General features: G+C 44.5%; 2 protein-coding genes across 4 annotated transcripts in view; both read left to right on the forward strand.

The window, feature by feature from the left end:
* The window catches only part of LOC109410272 (uncharacterized), a 66,355-nt gene extending 44,318 nt beyond the window's left edge, over positions 1–22,037 (forward strand). For all 3 annotated transcript variants that reach the window (XM_062852055.1, XM_062852057.1, XM_062852056.1), the window contains exons 2-8: positions 7,600–10,870; positions 11,052–11,177; positions 11,239–11,636; positions 11,695–11,886; positions 12,448–13,657; positions 16,059–17,195; positions 18,431–22,037. In XM_062852055.1, the coding sequence (XP_062708039.1) occupies positions 7,735–10,870; positions 11,052–11,177; positions 11,239–11,636; positions 11,695–11,886; positions 12,448–13,657; positions 16,059–17,140 (6,144 nt within the window). In that variant the 5' untranslated portion in view covers positions 7,600–7,734 and the 3' untranslated portion in view covers positions 17,141–17,195; positions 18,431–22,037. The remainder of the gene's footprint in view (positions 1–7,599; positions 10,871–11,051; positions 11,178–11,238; positions 11,637–11,694; positions 11,887–12,447; positions 13,658–16,058; positions 17,196–18,430) is intronic.
* On the forward strand, positions 993–6,332 carry LOC109622039 (uncharacterized). Its single transcript, XM_062848269.1, has one exon. It carries the CDS (start codon positions 993–995, stop codon positions 6,330–6,332), a length of 5,340 nt encoding a protein of 1,779 aa, XP_062704253.1.
* Positions 22,038–22,290: the final 253 nt, after the last annotated feature.

The raw sequence follows: 22,290 nt of genomic DNA on the forward strand, positions 1-22,290 counted from the left end.
GGTGCTGGCCACAGTATTTTGTTCCTCAAATAAGTATGTTTCACTATTTTCCCTTTAGTTTGTGTGGTTCGTCGTGATAACGCCAGCACAAAGCTTTGGTTCCGTGGTAATAAAAGCAAGTAACATTGTAAAATGATTCACCAGTTCTCCTAATTGCGAGGTGACGCAAGATTTTTTTGTTACATAACACATCCACAAATTTCTATTCTGAATCTTCAGGGTCTCACCATTCTAAATTGAAGACCAACAATTGAAAAGACCACATCAACATTGCGTAAACAAACACGTTTCTTTCAACTTAGGGACTTCTGGGATCCATTCACGCATCTCACCACCTCTAACAGAAAGCTTGATGTTTGCGCTTTCTGTTAGAGGTGGTGAGGTGTGTGGGTGGAGTTCAAAAGGCCTCAAGTCGATAGAAACATGTTTGTTTACAAAATGCTGTTGTGGCCTTTTTCAATTGTTGGTCTTGAATTGTGAGGTTGCACATATACATGTTTTGTTTATGTTCACGGTTGCATGGATCACATCGCTTACCAAAGTGAATCCTGATATAGGGGAAATTACCTATTCTCGGCCGTTTTGTTCTCTTCGTCTTTGGGGTTTTTTTGAAACCTATTGAACTCAGAGTTGGTCTCAAATCCTTCCCAACTAAGCTGAATGATATAGCCAATTTTCAGGCAATTTTGCTGACAAAAACCCCCCATGACGAAGAGAACAAACCTGCCGATAATACCCATTGTCACCCTATGTGGTTGGATATTGGCACACCCCTGTCGACTGCGACATCGAATCCGACCTGGAGTGCGGCCCTGATGTTTTTGCCGTGCTTTCTTAGAGAAAAAAAAAAACAAAAAGTCAGTGTGAATTAGAACTCTGTACAAGACAGTAGCAAAAATAAAACCTTTGTATTTTCGTAAAAAGTAAAGTGTATTTCCGCGTTTAATTACAGTCCATTGGCTTCGAAACATATTTTGGACCTTCTCAGCCGGATGGAGAAGCTCATCTGCAAGCGAAATGCGCTTATAGCTCGGGTGAAAGCGGAGCTTTCGGTCGTGAAAGACCTCCACCTGCGGAAACCTTCCCGAAGCGAGGTTATGGATCGGCTGGACCAGCTCAAAGAGACAGCGGTCAGCTTCCGAGCTATTCAAGCCGAAATCGAGGAAAACCAGGAGGATCCAGCAGCGATTGCTTCAGTTTTCAATGTGCGAGAGGACTTTTTCGGAGCTTTCTACAAGGCGAGAGATGCCCTCGAGGATTTGATCGAGGAGGAGCAATCAACGTGCAGCCAGCGTACGAATGCAGAACCCGACGATTGGAGGGAAGCGATGAAGCTGCTCATGGAGACGCAGCGGCAAATGCTCCTGAATCAGTCAACGTTATTCAGAACTGCCGGCACTTCGCTGGCGCAAAATGGCGGCGAGCTGGTTGACTATGCTGTCAGAAGCGGCGAACAGGCATCGAGTTGTGTACCCCAAGTGCGGTTGCCAGCAATAAACATTCCCCCTTTCAACGGCGAACGCAAAAACTGGATGACCTTCAAGGACCTCTACGTGTCAACCATCCACAATCGGAAGGATATTTCGGATTCCTTGAAGATGCAGTACCTCTTCTCTTATTTGGAAGGAGACGCAAAGCAGCTGGTCAACAAATTCACCATTTCCAGTGCCAACTATGCGAATGCGTGGGACACGCTCACCGGTCATTACGACAAAAAGCGTTACACGGTTTTCGCCTTAGTACGGGAATTTATGGATCAGCCGGGAATCACACAAGCTTCATCGCAATCACTCAACAAACTCGCCTCGACGCTCGACGAAGTGGTCCAGCAGCTGGATACGCTGGGGATCGAATATCAAGGCCGAGACCCGTGGTTGATCTACTTGACGCTGGAAAAACTGGACAACGAAACTCGTGCTGGTTGGTCGGAGAAGGTGGTCGACAACGAGAATCCCACCTTCGAGGAATTGATGGAGTTCGTGAAGAAGAGGTGTGAGATGCTCGAGACATGCTCGGCATTCTCGAAGAAAGCAACCGGAGAAGTGCTAAGAAAAGAACAATCAAAAGTGAGTGAGAAAAAAGTGAAGGCATTAGTGGCAATGACCACGGACAAAAAGTGCGCGAAGTGTTCCAGTGAACACGCTACGTTTGTGTGTGAAGAATTCAAGAAAATGAACCTGAAAGAAAGAAGAGGATTCGCACAGGAGGCAAACCTGTGCTTCAACTGCTTGCGGGCGTCCCATTCAGCGAAATCATGTTTGTCGAAGTCGGTGTGCCGTACGCAGGGTTGTGGACAACGTCACCACACCTTGTTGTGTCCGAATGTGAGTAAGGAAAATGACGCCCCAGCAGACAACACGGTGAAGAGTGAAACGCCAAATTCGTCAGCCAAGGAGGAGCAGATAGTTACTTCGTTGACGGTTGCCGTCGATACCAAGCCGTCGATCCCGGTGTTCCCGACCGCGGTAGTACAAGTGCGCAAGGACGACGGTACATTCGGCCGTGTCAGAGTGCTGATCGACTCCGGCGCCCAAGCGTCGATGGTAACGGAAGACTGCGTGCGAAAGCTGGGACTCGTAAGGCGTAACGGAAAAGTAGTGGTTACTGGTATTGGCCAGCAAGCTGCCGGTACCACTCGCGGCGTCGTCACGTTGCACCTCGCCTCGCGATTCAACGAAAACGTTGTCATCACGACAAGCGCCTACGTCCTCGGTAAACTAACGTCCACCCTCCCATCGCAACGATTCAACATCGGGAACATGAAGCTTCTGGAGAACGTTAAAGAGATGGCAGATCCCACCTTCAATAAGCCCGGACCAATTGACGTGATTTTAGGAGCGGACGTCTTTCTTGCTCTCTTGGAGGGAGGTCAGGTCAAAGACGAAAGCGGCCAAACGGTGGCCCAGAGTACTGTTTTCGGCTGGATCGCAGCAGGACGATACGACGAAGCAGAGGTAATGCAAGGAAATCACGCCATAGTCAGTCTGCACACGGAGATGGATCTCAATCGAACGCTGCAACAGTTCTGGGAGTACGAGGAAATCTTCAAGCCACCCCCGTTCACCCCCTCGGAAACGAAGGTCATCGAACATTTCGATTCGACTACGCAACGCGATGCTACCGGGCGCTTCATCGTGAAACTACCATTCGACGATTCGAAGCCCGCCCTTGGTGAATCCCTGTCGGCTGCAACGAAGAGGCTCATGTCCATGGAAAGGCGGTTCGCATTCAACCCGGAGTTCCATCAGGAGTACGTGAACTTCATGCGTGAGTATTTGGAGCTCAACCACATGGAACTAGTTCCGGCAGACCAGCTGGAGAAACAGACCTCGGAGCACTACTATTTACCGCACCACGCGGTGATCAAGGCGGATAGCAGTACGACGAAGCTGCGCGTCGTTTTTGACGGCTCGTGCGGCACATCTACCGGCGTATCCCTTAACGATCGATTGTTGGCAGGACCGAACATCAATACCGACTTGCTGTCGGTACTATTGCGTTTTCGTTCATACAAGGTGGCATTTAGCGCAGATATCGCGAAAATGTACCGCCAGGTGGTGGTGAGCGAAGACGATCGCGATTTCCAGCGTGTTGTGTGGCGTGAAAACACAGATCTTCCGATACAGCACTATCGCCTTTCTACGGTGACATATGGAACGAAGACAGCTCCCTACCTTGCAATTCGAGCCATGAGAGAGTCCGCCAAGGACTATACATCGACACATCCAGCAGCAGTTGAGCGTATCGTTCACGACTTCTATGTGGATGATCTGCTTTCAGGAGCCAACAACGAAGAAGAAGCAGCGTGCATCAAGCAGGAGATAAGCGATATTCTGTCCAAGTCCGGTTTCGAACTGCGAAAATGGGCCTCAAGCTGCCCTAATCTGGTACAGGACGATTCTCCTGCATCAGTACCGGTGAAGCTTTCGGATGAAGCAGATGCAGTTAAGGCGTTGGGAATTCATTGGTATCCGAACGACGACCAATTCGGGTTCAAGGTCAACCTTCCCATCAATGCGATCAACACCAAACGCCAGATGATATCGGATGCATCGAAGCTATTTGACCCGTTTGGTTGGTTGGCACCCGTGATCGTTAAAATCAAGATTTTGTACCAATACCTTTGGCTGTACGATGTCAACTGGGATGATCCCTTGCCCACTGCCATCGAGTCGGAATGGGTCGAAATTAAGCAACAACTTCGCCAGTTGGAAACGATACGGATCCCAAGATTCGTAACTCATAACCGTGGCAAACTCCAACTGCACGGTTTCTCGGACTCGTCTGAGCAGGCCTACGCTGCCGTCGTATACTCGCGGTGCATTGATGACGAAGGAAACATCACGGTTGTACTGGTTGCCGCAAAATCTCGCGTGGCCCCTATTAAGCAAGTGTCACTGCCACGATTGGAATTGAATGGTGCACTGCTACTAACCGAGCTCATGAAGAAGGTGTCTGAGGCCTTGCCGAATCTGGAAATCGAACATTTTGCCTGGACTGATTCCACTATTGTGCTACAATGGTTATCGTCGCACCCTCGTTCGTGGAAAACATACGTAGCAAACCGAACGTCTGCTATTCTCGAGTTCCTGCCTCGTGACCGGTGGCGCCACGTCAACAGCGAGTCAAATCCCGCGGATTGTGCTTCACGTGGGATCTCTCCAAGCGAACTTGTTCATCACAAGCTGTGGTTCCATGGCCCGGAATGGCTTAGCGCTGACGAGTCGGAATGGCCATCGAATGCAGTGCAGCCTGTTCTCAGCGACGAACTACCGGAAGCAAGAAACATGAAAATCATGCATACCACCGAAACCTCAATCACTCCGCTTCGGGACAACTACTTGGTCGAGCAGCAACTGCTCGAAAGGCGCTCCAGATTCAACCTCATCGTACGTTCGCTGGCTTGCGTCAACCGATTCGTCCACAACATCAAATCTCGAACCGAACAGCGACACACCGGGCAGCTGATTCCAAGTGAAATCCATCAAGCCAAGCTGCAGCTACTACGGGCTGCTCAACATGAGGTTTTCGCACCTGAAATAAAGATACTTCCAAGTGGTAAGTTACTCTCATCCAAAAACGTACTTGCCGCTTTGCACCCTTTTTTGGACTCCACTGGGACAATTCGTGTTGGAGGGCGACTGGAAAATTCAGACCAACCGTACGACAGAAAACATCCAGTTATTTTGCCGAAATCTCACCGGGTGACTCAACTTCTGGTGCTGGAGCTTCACTTGCAGAACCTTCACGCTGGGCCAACACTGCTTACAGCAGTAATCAATCAGCAGTTTTGGATCGTAGGTTGTCAGACGGTGGTACGAGACGTAGTACGTGGATGCACCCGATGCGTTCGTTTGAAGGGTAAAACAGCAACACAACTGATGGGAAACCTGCCCCCGGCGAGAGTTTTGGCGACAAGAGCATTTGCGTATGTTGGCATTGACTACGCAGGGCCACTCAAAATCAAGGCTGGCTGCGTTCGAGGCGTTAAAGTCAGCAAAGGGTACATTGTGGTCTACGTGTGCCTATCAACTCGTGCAGTACATTTGGAGGCAGCGAGTGACATGTCCACAAACACTTTCATCAGCACCCTGAAGCGGTTTGTGTCAAGACGCGGTTATCCAAATGAAATCCGATCAGATAATGGTACCAATTTTATTGGTGCAGACCGTGTTCTGCGAGAATTCGTAGATCAGATCCAATCACACACCAAGGATGCAGAACGATATCTTTCTAACCTCGGAATCAAATGGGTGTTTAACCCCCCGTCGGCGCCCCACATGGGAGGCATTTGGGAGGCGGCCGTCAAGAGCGTGAAGTGTCACCTGGTAGCAGAATTTGGAACAGAAGCAACAACGTTCGAAGACTTGACAACGATATTGTGCCAAATCGAAGCCTGCCTCAACAGTCGACCATTGTGTCCATTATCAAGTAATCCGGACAGCTGCGAGGCACTAATCCCCGGCCATTTTCTGGTCGGCCAACCGCTGAACCTAATTCCGGAACCTGACGTTCGGCATATTCCACGGAATCGTTTGGATCAATGGCAGGACATGCAACACCGTTCCGTGCAAATCTGGTCGCGTTGGAAGGATGAATATCTCGCCAGTTTGCAGCCACGCACCAAGTGGCGTTCCGTTCACCCCAACATTTCGGTGGGCCAGTTGGTGCTAGTAAAGAACGACAACGCTCCGCCCACCCAGTGGGAATTAGCACGTGTTCAGGAGGTCCACCCGGACGTGTCTGGCGTAGTACGAACAGTTACGCTGCGACGTGGTACTACTGTTTATCAGCGACCTATCCACAAGTTGTGCGTGCTTCCGGTAAATTGAGGCCAGTGGCCTCAAGGTGGGGGTGTATGGTTGGATATTGGCACACCCCTGTCGACTGCGACATCGAATCCGACCTGGAGTGCGGCCCTGATGTTTTTGCCGCGCTTTCTTAGAGAAAAAAAAACAAAAAGTCAGTGTGAATTAGAACTCTGTACAAGACAGTAGCAAAAATAAAACCTTTGTATTTTCGTAAAAAGTAAAGTGTATTTCCGCGTTTAATTACAGTCCATTGGCTTCGAAACACTATGTAACTAATCATCCCTCCATACTAACAAAAACTTTTTCCCGTGGCAACTGGCACAGTAGTATATATATATATTATATATATACAACCTCTAGTAGCAACGGCCAAGGATGGGATCATTCATTTGCAATCATTTACATTCACTTGCTGTTAACTCGCTTCAGAAACATCGCAGATAAAATCAATGTATGAAACACTTTTTCATTTTTGTCTTACCTGAAATTTTGTAGAAGAATATATTAGCGTAGAATCAATAGTTAAATCAACAGAAGGCAGCAAATGCAACTCTCCACGGCCATTTACATTCACCGCGTGGAGAGTTGCCTTCACAGCTCGCTCATAACTTTGGTATGCATGTGCGACCCCAATGTTATTCGGCAAACTTTCAGATAAAACTACAAGGTTAAATTAATCCATACATTGTTTTTCGATAGCATGCTTCTGAACTGAGATAATAGCAAGTGAATGTAACTCTTTCCAAATGAATGGTCCCATCCCTGGCAACGGCTGTCAAACTAACATTCCTTCCCTTCCCGGATAACCGTAAGGACGTGGCCGACACCGTTATTGAGCCAATACTGTTAAAGATCTCGGAACGTGTACATTGAGGAGTTTGTGCTAATCCCAAGCCTCGTTTGTTGGTTCTCAGTGCAATTCCGCTTGCTATGGTCAATCACGGATTAACAACTACGAAATTTACGGTCACCAATGCTCTGCTCATGCTCATGAGTTTTCTGCTGTCAAATTATCTCTAACAATAGAAATTCAGGACTACCAACCTTGACAAATTGTGCTTCACGTCAAAATGTGACGCTTGCCTTCGTTTTAGTTGGGCCCACCTAACGGACGCCCAGTTAAAACGTAGCCCACCTAAACATAGCCCAACGAACGAAATTCGACTGTAACTGATACGCCATTTTAAAAATGCCAATGACAAATTGAATAATATTCAATATACTTATATCAATAAATTATATATGCATGGCAATGAGAATAATAACAGCAATTTCCTTCTTATTTCAGACATAATGAAGCAAATGCCGAAGATTGCCAGCACCGTTTATATCGACGAAGCCTAAATGACAACAGAAGATCTCACAAGTGTTCGTTATGGTCCTGTTCCAAACTTACCATTAGCTGAAGAGCTGATAAAAGCCAATGGAGGACTCACCATATCTTCGTACTTCATCGTTGCAAGTGCACGGTGTGGAAGATGGAGACGTACCGCGGGAAGAGGAAATGGCACAGCCGGAGAGGAGCTTCGCTGAATCGAACAGATTCTCGACGGATTCAGCATCGACGTACGAAATAGTTGATTGCCACTCGCCCGAGTCCAACGACGAAATGTGGAGCAACGTGGTGAAGATTACCCGAGCCACTAGTGCTACCGTCGCGGGGATGGTAGACGGAGTCGAAGGGGGTCAGGAGGTGGACGAAGATAGAGACCGCGACGAAGAGGAAGATGAAGAGTATGAAATACAGGATGCCGAGGAGGATTTGGCCCAGCAACGACGAAAGTTTGAACTGGCTAGGTCGTCAACCAAGGAGGAAAAACAGCGACAGAATGAAGAGATTTTGATTATGAAATCCAACTCGGTTTCATCGGAAAACAATTCGTGGGAAACGTTTTCTCCATCGAAACCTGTGACTGGAGAATCTTTTGAGACTACGGATGCTGTTGAGGTTCCTTCCTTGGTGCAAAAGCCTGGGACATCGAAAGCTTGCTTCATCGATGCTTCGTCTCTTTATGACGAGGACGAAGTTCCTTTTCCGTCGTTTGTGGACAGCAGTTTGCAGAGACAGCAACAAGAGAAGGGTCCAATTTCCCTGTCGGCTATCCTGAGCGATGATGAGAAATTGAAGAATTCCAATGGTCCGGCCCACATCGATGTCAAAGACCAGTACTCTTCTCTCCCGGATAATGATTTTCTTGCCAATAAATTGCACATCAAAGAACGTGAAACCACGGAGTGTACTGAAGAAGCTATGGCCCGACAGGAATCGGAAAGAAAGCAGGGAACATTTCTGTTCCAAAACTCAATTCAGCAATATTCCGGACATTCTTTGGAACCCAATCTACAGTTTCCTGATGAAAATTATAGTGACATGTCGCTGCCTAGCGTCTATTCATCCAGTAGTGAACCGAATTATGAGTATAGTTCACTTGCCTTGGACAACAGTTCCCGGTTCATGAACACCGGCGGGATTAACACTAGTGGATACAACTCCGGCTCAGCAGACTATTCATCAAGGTTAAATCATTCCACGGACCAGGAAAATCCACACTATCCTGACACACCGTTCAATTCGATTGTTCATGTGAATTCCGCGGTCAACATTCCTTCGACGACGACTCATCGTCTGCTGGAAGACAGTCGGGAAAGTTCAGTTGACAGGGAATCCCATTCGACGCCGATCAAAATACCCAAACGAGTCCAAAAACATGACGAATCTGCTCCGATAGTTTCCGGTGGAGCTTCCATCGAAGACTTCACGCCGAAGTTGTGCGAGAGTCCCTCGATCCGACGACGGACCGACACGTGTCCCATCGTATCTGGCGGTATGAGCTTCGAAGACAACTATAAACCGGAGGAACGTGTCCGGAAACTGAGCAGTTCCGCTAAATCATGGGTGGTCGATTTGAAAAACTGCCCGGATGACGAGAAGTCGGCGGCCATTTCATCTATAGAGCACAACCGCAGCGGCTTGGGTTTTTACGTTGATTTTGGAAGCATAAAGACCCCGGAAGAAGAGAAATCGATTGTGGCCTACAACAAGCCACAGAACAAGGCGCATCATGACTTGATGAAGAAATCGACGGGTTTCTACATAGACCTCTCGGACGGAGACAGTTCCAGAAGCAACACTCCGAAGCTAACCAAACCGGGAACACCGCCGGTGAAGTCCGGATCTAGTTCACGGGCAGAATCGGTCGAAAAGGATGCCAAGAAGAACATATTTTCGATGTTCATAGATATTGGTAATGAAGCGGCACCGAAGCCATTCTCAGCTCCTCGTCGGTTCTCAGCTGCTTCCGCCGTGGCGCCAGCTAAGGAAGAACATTCTGTTGGGCAAGTACCGGTTAGACCAGCAGATTTAGGCACCGATGAAAAGAAAAACTGTTATATGTTTATTGAGTCTGAATCGGCTCCGATAGTACGGCGAAGCAATCCTCCGATTGTGGCAAAACATGAATCCAAGCGTCATTCTTGGAACCCTACCACTACCGAAGGAACATTCCACGAGCGACGGAATATGAATCGAGAATATCAACGGTCGACCAGCGTTACCAGCGACAAAGGCATAATGAATATACTGGATAAGATCCCACTTCTGTCGAAGACCTCTAGTATGTCAATCGATTCGTCAGTTTCGCCTTTTGAAGACTTCACCTGCTCGAAATCGGAGTTGAGTACATATTCCAATCATTCCATATCGTCCACCTCGGCTCATTCCAGCAACGAGTCGAAAGTCTCGCCGAAAGATGCCACTGGAGTTATGGGCCCAGAAATGACTGCCTCTGTGAAAAAGAAACGGAAAGATGTTAAAATCAACGAGACTTTCGATAAAAGCAGCCAAGGCTCCGTCACGGATGGCATTCTATCTTCCAATGATGATACATCCCCTGTTTCCACGACCACCGATACGGATGACGTAACATTCCAGAACAACCCAGCAGATGAACCAAACGCCCTTCTTCCCGTGGACCCCAAAAGTCCCCAGCCAGTTCAGGAAGTTAAGTTACCCCATTCGATTGGTAAACAGATGGAAACCATTGTCGAAGCCATCGAAAGTTCTCCAAAGCACCTTCCCAACGGAAACAGCCGGAAGGCTCAGCACACGATGGAAACCCTACATGCGACCATCGAAAAGCAAAAGCAACTGCTGGAAACTGTTTCGGAAAACGTCGAATCCCAGAGTACGTCATTCGTAAAGCTATCGGACATGGACAAACCTCCAATCGCGGCTCCGGCCAAGTTCGAACTGCACTCCAACGGCAATGCCGGCAACGGATCATCATCTGCCAGTACGGGCTACATGTCCAACTCGGCCGGTTCGAATCGGGTGGCTCGCTTGTTCAGTGACACCACCCACAAATACAACACTATCGGACCTTCCCATCAAACTCAACAACAGCACCAGCAGCAACAGAACTACTACGCCAATGGCACCGTTTCCATGGAACGACATTCGTGGAACATGTCACGATCTACGGGGAACAACTTCATGAACTTGGTTTCTTCGGTGGAGAATTCAAGGAGTCTCAGCCGGTTGTTTCCCCATCTTTCGAAAGGTAACTACTGAATATCTGTCTTCTATAAGCACCTCGTACTACGCCAATATTTTGTTAGCAAAATTGGTTGTTGTTGTTGTTATTTGTTTATTACCAGGGATTTTAACCTTTTATGGGTCATTCATCCCGTAGCAAAATTGGTGATTTTAAGCAAACAATTAACTTTTTGACATCCTTCCAGCTTTTAGTAACAGCTTGCCATCCGATGTTGGTATGAACTCTGGCAATCGAGGACCGGAAATCAATGAGTTCATCACGTCTGACTTCTCATGTACCTCTAGTATTACATCTAGTCGTTCTGGAATTGGTAAGCGATGCAAATATGGAAACTTTACTGTTTTATAAATCAACATTCACCCTCACTCTAGAATCCATCGATGAGTCAATCTCTAGTCGTCAGCCGCGTCGGTTGGGCGAGGATCTGCTCAAGATGTTCCTCCAGGAAATTGCCACCGATGTGACAATCGAAGCCGAGTCGAAGAAAATGCGTGCCCACAAGTGTATCCTTCGCTCGCGCTGCCAGTACTTTGCTGCCATTCTGGCCGGTGGATGGGTGCAGAATGCCGGAAATGTGATAAGCCTGCCAGGGTACTCATACGCGGCGGTACACTTTGCACTGTGTCACATCTATTCCGGAGCGTCGCATCCACCGGAGGGTATCAGCTTGATGGAACTGGCGGCGCTGTCCGATCTGCTCGGGCTGGAAGGGCTCAAAGAAGTTACGGCGTATGCGCTTCGAACCAACTATTGTCACAATTTTCATAAGGTAATAGATGAAATTTAAAATACTATGATAACATCTATATGACGGTTTAACAATACAGCCTTGTTCCGGATGTACGGATGGCGTGTTACAAGTTCTACCGGTAACGCTAAACCATGGTCTGGACGATTTGTATAGGAAATGTTTGAAATGGGTATGCCGACATTACGTTAAAATCTGGTCCAACAAGCAGTTTTCCCAGCTTCCGGTGGACGTAGTCAATCGCTGCAGGCAGCAAATCGTTGCTCACTTGGTAAGTATCTTATTCTATCAATTCCAAGTTCTATGAAGGAAAATTAATTCCATAGAGTACCCTTAAAAATATGTTTTAGTAAATGAGGATAGATCTGCCTGAAAATCTTCAAAATGTACAACGTTTCTAATAATGAAAGTAAGCCATATTAATTGGCTAAGTTAGGTGCAAAAGAAAGTGTTCAAAGTAGGAAACGCAACCCTGCAGAATTTCCGAGTTTCTTAAAAACGGCATCCGGTTGTTTGAGTCGCTGTAAGTCCTACCGAGTTGACCGTTCATTATCGTGGTTATTTTTTTCTCCAAGCAATAAATTTTGTCGCAATACTATAGGGGAAATAATGTATTTCGGCAGTTTTGTTTTCTTCATCCATGAGGTTCCTTTTTAGCAAGCTGTCGAACTCAGGGTTGGCCTCAAATCCTTTCCAATCAAGCTGAATTTGTCCGACAAAAATCCCTCATGATGAAGAGAACAAACCTGCCGATAATATCCATCGTCACTCTATTAAAGTACTTCTCTTACCAATGGAATTATTAATTGACTTTTTTATTTCTCTACTTCAGACATCCGAAACTGTACTAAATGCAATTCTCGACAGTGAACAACTTCTAACCGTACTCCACCCGTACAAGTGGTCCGTAGAAGTAGAGAACGTGGTTCGGGATATCTTGGATGCTTCCTACGATTACATACAAGACCATTTTGCTTCTCTGCTGGCAAGTGATAGTTTCCTCTCGCTTGGTCAAAACTACAGCTGGGCTATTTCTCATGTGGAACCCATACTGCTGCGAGCGGCAACAAGCCTAAGTCCCGATCAAGCCTGCAAGAGCTATCCTCGTGCCACAAGACTGCATAAACTGCTGCAAGCCAAAGTACTTACAATGACAACGACTCCGTCATCAAATGACAGCAATGTGAACATTCTGAATGTGTATGAGAAGAAAAAACTGGACATCGATTACACCCGGGAGGAGGAAGAGATGGATTGGTGTGACGAGTTCGTTGGGATGGTGAATGCGATTCTCTCGGCAGTTGAGCAGTGTTTGATCAGACAATGTGCCCGAGCAATGCGAGTCAATTCATGGCAACGAATGGACATCGAATTGAGGAACAAAATACAGAAACTGGCGTGTCTGATGGAACCAACTGAGGATCACCGCAAATCCCGCTCGAGGTACTCGTATTCCTCCCAGACAAGCTCGTCCTCGTCAATTCACTCCCGAACAAACGATCTGCGGCAAGTCCGGTTGGCTATACAGGCGCACACCAAGCGATCATACGAAAATCAGAATCTCAATGTCAACAACAAAACCACGACCCAGCACACGCAGACAGTTGTTCTTCACAACGATCTGAACAATGTTATTAACACTCACAGATCAACGAGGACTCATGATCTCAACGAGCGTAACAACATTCGTACTGATCATCAAATCAATGAAAATGGCAAACTATCCAAGACAGCTTCCAAAAGCAATGTTCCTTCCGAGCAACCTAAACTATCCAAGGCACCGATCAAGGTAGGACTCCTCAGCAAAAATAACCTCTCCAATCACAAACGTTCGCAGTCAGAGGACATGAGCGCAAAAGTCGTCGCCAAGCCGTCGGAACCGTTGAACAATCTGAAGAACAAACTGAGCAACGTCAAGCCCCGCTATTTGGAACCGAAAAAGCCCAAAAATACGAGCAATCTGCAGGTTCAGAATCTCTCGTCGAGTGGCAGTTCTACGCGCACCTCTAGTCCGGCCACAGGGCGTAAAAAGGGACCGTTAGGTAAGTCGTGTGTCTTGTGTAGCCTTGTAGCTAAGTTGTGTAGTCTTGTGTCGGGTGTCATTATTTGCTGTATAATACTTATACTGGAAAATATGGTATATGAAAAACTTGTGCGGCTAGACCAGTTCTACCGGAAAGGTTTTTCAAGACTTTCTTGTATAACTAGTCTAATCGTACAAGTTTTTTCGTATATCATATTTTCCGGTTCAGCTTCTAATATAAGCTGTTACCTACAGTAGGTGATTGAATCTAGATAGGGTTTGGGACCATTTGGGCAGGAGCACCTATTTTGGGTTGTGCTACTTTTCCCCGAATGTCGGTTCCCCGAATGTCGTTTCCCCGAACGCCGTTTCTCCGAATGCCGTTTCCCCGAATAACCCTTTTCCCCGAATGCCGTTTGCCCGAATAAGTACGTTTCCCCGAAAAAAATGGATGTACTGTCAAAAAATTATTAGATGCCAAATTGCTACTGGCTAGGCCGCTTTTATTAGTTTTATTTCTAAAGTATTGTCGGCTAACACTTAATCATAGGAAACTTCCTTCCTACAAAGATGGTTGTTCTTTCGAGTTCTTTGGCAGCATCCATTTATTACGTAACGCTAAAATCGACAATTTTTGACCCCCCTCCCCCTCCGTAACGCTTTTTTGTATGAAAATCCTAAAATTTTTGTATGAGCCGTAACGCTTGCCTGTACTCCCCCTCCCCCTAGAGCGTTATTTTCCCTTCTTTCGAAGAAGGCGATTCTTTCAAGTTTTAATTAACATCGTAGTTAATATAGTTTCACTAGATATTTTCCCTTCTTTTAAAAATGCAGTTCTTTCAAGTTTTAATGCTAAAAAGTTTTTGTTTACATCACAACTAATATAGTTTCCTTAGAAATTTTCCCTTCTTTCATAGAAGGCGGTTCTTTCAGATTTTAGTGCTAACAAGTTTTTGTTAACATGGCAGCTAATATCCACTTATCCGCGAGCGGTAATGGCGGCGGCGGGAACAAATAACCGATTCGAATTTTGACATTTCTTGGGGATCGCAATCGGTTGGCGCCACCGAACGGTGGGTGAAGGGGTGAGGAGGAGAATGGCACTGTTTTGACTTTCCCCCAATAAACGTCAAAATCCGAACCGGTTGGATATGCCCGCCGCCGCCATTACCGCTCGCGGATAAGTGGATAGTTTTCCTAGAAATTTGCCCTTCTTTCAAAGAAGGCGGTTCTTCCAAGTGTAAATGCTAACAAGTTTTTGTTAACATGGCAATTAATATAGTTTTTGAAATAATATTTTGTTAAATCTCAGTTAAATCATGTACATACATACATACATACATACATACATATTTTTAAAGAATATATAAAAACTAGTGAATTAATACTACTTCTTTCGCGTTTCGGGGAAACGGGAATTCGGGGAAACGGCATTCGGAGAAACGACATTCGGGGAAACGGCATTCGGGGAAAAGGGACATTCGGGGAAACGGCGTTCGGGGAAACGACATTCGGGGAAACGACATTCGGGGAAAAGTAGCACAATCCCTATTTTGGGCACTTGCTGCTATAACTCAGTCAATTTTGAACCGAGTGAATTGATTTTTGAAACACGGTCAGATACGAACAGTATCTAGCAATGTACAAAAATCCAAGTCAATCGGTTCAAAATTGACTGAGCTATAGCAGCAAGTGCCAAAAATAGGTGCTCCTGCCCAAATGGTCCCAGACCCTATGTTGGTTGAAATTACATTTTTGCAATTACGTGTCATAAGATTGCACTTTTCAATTGCCGAAACTGTGCAGAAATGGCCTACTTTTCTTGACTACCTCAAGAGTGCCGAAAAGTAGTACTTTTCAGCACTTTTAAGAGTGCCGAAAAGTACTACTTTTCGGCACCTTTGCAATGGTGCACTTTTCACAAGTTTCCTGAAGCACTAATGTTCTTCCGTATACATTTATCTATTCGATGGCTGCTCCTATGTCTGTACGGCAGATCGAACATGAATAGAAGCGATTCCAATTCTGGTTTGATCAGCCAAACAGACGTAGAGTTAGAAGCAGCAGCACAAAAAACGCTCGCTGACGACGCGACTTCGAGTAGTTGTGACACTTAAAAACATAGCCTACCTGATTGAAAAAAATGGACTTGTGCGCATGGATGCTCGCACGTGGTCTTAGCTCTGACCTCTTTCTGAGCAGTCAGAAAAGATCGTATTTAAGGGTATTTTCATAATTGCAAAAAATGTTGTATGCAACGCGTTGCAAAACTCGATTTTTTCAGCACTTGTCGTATTTATCCAACTCGGCAAGCCTCGTTGGATAAATGTACGACTCGTGCTGAAAAAATCATCATTTTGCTACTTGTTGCATAAATAACTATTTCAGCTCTGGATGTAATAACACCATTTTTTTTACAGGCAATATCACCAAACACGGCCACGACTCAAACATCTCTCTAGACAGCCTCTCTTCCCCTGCAAAGAATGCTAAAAATTTCAAAGCTCGTCCACCCATCAACGAAATGGACGTTTCCATCGATTCTCTGGCCGAATCGTTGAAATCGAACTCTCTCAAAACGAACAGTACGCTGTCGCACGAATCTCTCATCTATCAAGAGTACTTCAAAACCAAGGAAACGAATCTCGAGAAGCCTCAACAAGCATACTCAAAATCCAATCCGATGATATTCAAAGATAGAACAAACGGCCCAAAATCAATGGACTCACTGGCGACCAACAAAAGTGCATCACAAATGAAAAACAATCTCAAGCCAAGTGGTCCCAGCAGCTCCAGATTGGGGCCGAGCAAAGTAGCTCCTTCGGGAATCAATCGCACGGCTTCTTCCGCAAGTGTTAGTTCTACTTCCAGTTCTTCGTTTGTGAAGAAGAGTTTCCTTTCGCAGCGCTCGCGGGAAATCCTCGCCCGTCGATCGAACGACACCAAATCCAACTCGACAAACTCCAGCAACAAATCTGCTGCTTCGTCGCCCAGCCTACTCTCCCGGGACAAATCGGCGGCCAGCGATATCACAAAGTCCGGCTCTACCGCTTCGATTTCCGGTGCGCGTAAGGTGTTCAACACTACGCTTCATCTCCGGAAGACGGCCAAATTGAAATCGGATTCGATTCCGACCGCCAAGCAGGCCAGCGAATCGAAACCGCACCTTAAAAATAGCTACATTCCGGTCGCTGGTGGTCCCCAGTCGAGAAAATCGTCATCGGCGGTAAATCGTTCCAACAGCAACAGCAGCACCGGTGCAGGTGCCAGGGGACCCCATAAGGCCACCGTGATGATTCCAGCGGCCCCAGCACCAGCTTCGCTTCCAATTGTTGTCGGGGGAAACCATTTGCACGGCGATGCCTACACATCGTCCTCATCCGACTCGAGTAACAGCAGTGCGGAGAATAAACTACTGAGGGTGGAATCGAAACTGGAACGATCCAATACGTTCTGTATGGAGGCCTCCGATAATCCGGTGGTACTACAGATAGTGGAGTGAAAAGTTGGGCGTTCATAGTAGTAAACGTGATTATTTGGCACCGTGTGATAAGAAGGTAAGTATGTCTTTTTTTAAGTAAACTATCATTCTTTTAAAAGTTTCGGCGGAATTTTCAAATCGACTTATTGCAGATTTTTTTTTAAATTCTGAGTTGTTAGAAAAACTTCTGAAAAAGTTAGTAAATAATGACTTTGATGGTCTGTTGAGACGATGCTACCTAGCTTTTCTGTCTGTGTTCGACCATTCAGATATGAGACAATCCGAGAAGTTGAAGTTACTGTATAGTACTCTTCCTAACAGTCGATGATTTACACAGCCGAAGGCTAGTTGTGCCTTTGAGTGAGTAGAAAAATCTATGAAAGATTCAGCTTAATCGGTTTAAAACTGATTCGGTGCAAATGAGTTGAATTTTTGTATGGGGCAGTCCAAATACATGGAAAATTGGATCACCTCCAGTCCTTCGTTCAGAAAATCCGAACGTCTGTTTGTCGTACCTGATTTGGCTCAAAATGAAAAAAACAGCACCATGCAAAAAATACTAAATAGGCTCTTCTTCTTCTTTCAATCCAAATATGCTCTACAGAACAATAATAGAAAATCTTTGGATATTAAAACTAAAATGTAATGACATTGATGTAAAAATATCACATTTTTTCGAGAAAGATCCAAAAAGTGCCAATTCATCATAACTTTTTTCAGCGTAAAATATGTACCTATGTTTTAGCACTTGCGATGCATCAATATATTGTTGATAAACGTTTAAAATTTCATTCAATTCGGTTAACTAATTTTTTAGATGATAGTTCAAAAATTAGTGTTATACGAAAAAGCTTCTAACTTCGCAAAAGATTACCCCACGTCTCCACTAGACAGAAATGTCTTGCCATTTTGCTGCCAGAAAGAGAAAACGTAACAGAAATGATCAACACCGCTGCTTTCCATGCAAACAGCGAGAGAACATTTCTGCCATGACACATCTGTCCAGCAAAATGGCAAGACATTTCTGTCTAGTGGAGACGTCGGGTTAACTAATCGAGCTAAATATCGATGATGCACTAATAATAGGTTGACAAACAGTCAAAGTTTGAGATTTTTCGATGCACTCTACAAGAAGCTACAGCATATTGAACATTTTTGTGAGACAAAAAAAAGTTGCCTATTCTTAGGGACAAGACAATGTGCAAACGAGAATAACTCTGATAAATTCTGAGTTACTCTTTTTCTCGATGTTCGGTGAACATTTTGGCCACCCCTGTATATAAATATATTCATAACTGTCTTCAATTGCAGATTGTGAAACTACATTGGGGCTACAAGTTTGTGAACTCTTCATATACTCTTCGTAGGGTAAGTACGGTGCATTGAACTACCGAACAAACAAAAAATAGATGCAAAGCTGATCAACATCATTAATACAAATATATTTATCGATCACAAGTAAACTATTATGTAATCAATCAAAAGTGAGAAAAGTGATAAAGAAGATCGTATAACTTGGACTGGACAATTGATGAAAAAAAAAACAATGAAAAAAGCAAATACCTTTAGAGATCAAGTAGAGTATCATTGTTTAGTCAAAACTGACATGTGCTTCATCACACCTTATCTAGTCATTTATTTATATCGGAATATGTTTTGTGTTCTTCTGTGTAAGAGACGATCGGCAGCAATTGTTTTATTTTTGCTATCGCTAATGATAGAGAAGAAAATGCCGACGCGACTGTGATTGAGGTTATATTTGGGCAGTATTTTTGAGAGGCATTCAAATGGTGATGTAGTCGAAATTGTTTATTCGATAAAGTGGACCTGAACCGAACATAACTATCTCTCGAGTGTGTATCTAAAGTTGCTTCACGTAGGGCAGATTCCACACAGTAGCACTACATGCAGAACCGCAAATGCTTCTCAAATAGTACTTAAATCGGCAATAATATTGTAAAGAGGAACAATTCTCTCAAACTTATCTAGCTTTTAGTTCGGATATTCGTATACTTACTGTAGTAGTTCATTAGCTATTTATACACCAGTACTGACACTGCTTTATAAACGAGATGAAACGAACAAATCCAATCGCTTGTAAATGAAACCACCTCCTAACGAGAGATAATTTTTTGCTATTACCCACTACTATTATTAATGGAAATAATAATAACGTTTTGCATTATAAATGAAATGCTTACGAGATGTGTTGAGAAATGGTAGATTTTATTCGTGTGTTGGAAGTCATATTGCCGTGTTGAATTCAATTACCTAAATTGGCGTATAATTTTGGAAAAAGGTAATGTATAAATCATAAGAAAAGTAAACAAATGTCGATATAAGTTTGCCATTGTTTCACTGATTCTTTAAGTATCTTTCAAAATTACTTGACAATGCGCTTTTACACTATCATCTTTTCGAAAAGCCTTCGGATTCAAAGACAATTTTTCGTTGTTCGTAAACATCTTTTCAAATATTCGGGCATCTATAACTCAAAGGAATAATAAGAAGGTTGGTATATTAACAATTTCCTCAATTTAGGACACCGTGGAAGATATTGTATACCACTTGTCCGTCCCGTACTCGTCCTTTCTACAATATTGTCCGGAGTGATGTCTTTACCGCATATTTCCTACATACTCGATATTTGCTCTATAAAACGTGTACATTTCAAGAGAATTTTCTCCGTGGTCACAGTTGTTCGCAGTTTGTGCACTCGGAACATGCTGGAGAAACTGCATGCTCGAATCTTTGCAAATACCACCTGAACCAGCGCGATAGAAATTAAGTCAGGTGAAAATTCACCTCGGAGCTCCTGAGGTACCCTCGCGGTGATTTTGGATCTCGTTACTCCTTCTTTGTTGTAGTAGAGAAACACTCTATTCCAGATATATAGCCCTCTAGGATCCGGCAAAGACATTCCGGAACTCCTGGCGCTCTCGATGGCGGTCCAGGGTATCCTGGCTTTGGTCGGTTTGGCCATTGTCACGTTACGTGGTCCGGGTGGTTTTCCCGCCTTTGTTAATAGGACCAGGCTCTGCCGCCTCCAAATCTCTGGGAAGACTTCTTTTCCAAACATTTATGCATAGCAGAGCTGTATATTCGGGAGCCCATGCAATAGCTACTTCTAAGGTCATATTCCGAACCTGGTCCTTACCTACGCTAAAAGATTTTGCAATCCACGCAAGTTCCTCATCTGTGACCCTCACCTTATCGCCAGCCTCAGTCCTCACTCCTCAGCGGATCATGACAGCGAAGCTATTACACCTCTTGTTTTGACCATCACGACCCTGTAGGCGTAATCCCACGATTCCAATTGGCACTCTGATGACACCCTCAAAGCAGGCCTCTTTGTTTGCCTTTAGCTCGGCCTTGAGCGCGACTTTTGTGGCGTCGCAACCGGGCTGCTCTTGAAATACTGGAACTGTTCAAATGTTGCCTTCACATACGCTTTTCGATCAATGGAAACATGATGCGCATCGTGATACATTCCCAAAACGTGCTTGGTTCCATCGACGTAGATTGCCAAGAACATAACCGGCGATCGTATAATACCTAGAGGGGACGCACTCGGTTGAAACCAGTCTATGCTTCCCTTTGATCCTACACAATCTGTAGTGGCTCTGGTTCTATTCTTCGAAGAAGGATGGTTGCTCCATATATATCTCCTCCGAAAGTTCCCCTTGAAGGAAGGCTGTGACCGCATCAATTTGATCGATGTCGATTCATCAGCAGAATATTCTTTCCTGCCGGGAGATTTGTCAGGGACCCGATTCCATTTATATTATGCTTTCGATGTTATTTATTTGGAAACCAGCGTGTGTCAAGTATGGAAAAAGAAAATGATCTAAATAAAGTTCAAACTCATGGTTTTAATGCAATATTATCCTAAAGGTGTGAATAAAACATCACGACCAATTTCTACGTATACTGTACATGTGTGTTTTTTGCATAGGTTTTCCATTATACGACGACACTGTTTGATGTTTATGTTTAGTTCTCTTCTCACTTACGTTAATTTGTAATTTAATTACACCGTGTTTATGTTGAGCTTGTTCTCTTCTACAGTGTTCTTGAGTTATGTTTGTGCGCACTATGCAACTCTCTCAGAGATTTTTTTCATCGAACGCTTATTATTTAAGATTATTAAAAAACGACAGCACATTCCCTCCAAATATACACACATATTTCTAGTTCTGCTGTAGTTTTTCGTTATATTTACAAGCGATACTTAGTTTACTTTTATTTATACGAACATAAATCGCAATAAAAATGTACTTTTACAAACAAAGCTCTATAAATTCAACAATTCCAATCGTAAGCAGCTCAAACTATACAGCAACTAATATAGACACATTTAGAAACTCGGCAGCACTATAAAACACTAACCAATAGACAGCTGTTTAATTTGTTCTTGAAATAGAACTCTAGTCATTTGTACAAATAACAAAAAAAGCAACATGTATGTAAAACTACTACAGAGAAACGATAGGAATCGATTTGATACTGAATCGCTGGATGAACAAAAAAGTTGAATTTATGAGTAATCACAAACCGCCGAACATAGTTTCTTTACTTCTCTTTCGATGTAATTTCGATCGTAATCATCGTCCGATCAATAGTCGTTTAAGACCCCCTCCCCCCTAGGTAACAGATTCAAAATGTGATTTATACTTTCATGAGAACAAAAAAAAGTCTCTTGATCTGTTTATTTTGTGATACGTTTGAATTTACTTTCCGTTCTACCGCGATCGTTGAATATTCTCTATTTATATCTGTATGTTCTATTAAATATGATTGATTGTAAGCTTGAAATTTGCCGAAGGACAATGTAAGCATGTCAACGTTCGTGTAACCCTGGTCTATGTAACAGCCAGAACCAAAATGATCTAATAAATAAGAATTTATGATAATTGAAGACGTTTGCGTTTGCAATGTATGGAAGTATTGAGAAAGACCTTAAAATCTCGCTACTGAGGTTTGGCATACACCGCAGAGGTATTGCACATCATCCGAAATAATGGCATTATAGCTGCGCTATTGAACACAATCTTTGCGTAAAGGGGCATTACTGCACAGGAGTGAATTCCCTTCCTCTTTCACTGGAGAGCTAACTCGGTAGTTTTAGTAATCGGCAATATGGCGCCTACGATTGATTTCCCCTCCTGGAA

The sequence above is a fragment of the Aedes albopictus genome, chromosome 2, assembly GCF_035046485.1.
Source record: "Aedes albopictus strain Foshan chromosome 2, AalbF5, whole genome shotgun sequence".
NCBI lineage: Eukaryota > Metazoa > Arthropoda > Insecta > Diptera > Culicidae > Aedes > Aedes albopictus.

Bases quoted from the DNA above. Each gene is read 5' to 3' on its own strand.
- LOC109622039 (XM_062848269.1), top strand. From the start codon at position 993: ATGGAGAAGCTCATCTGCAAGCGAAATGCGCTTATAGCTCGGGTGAAA.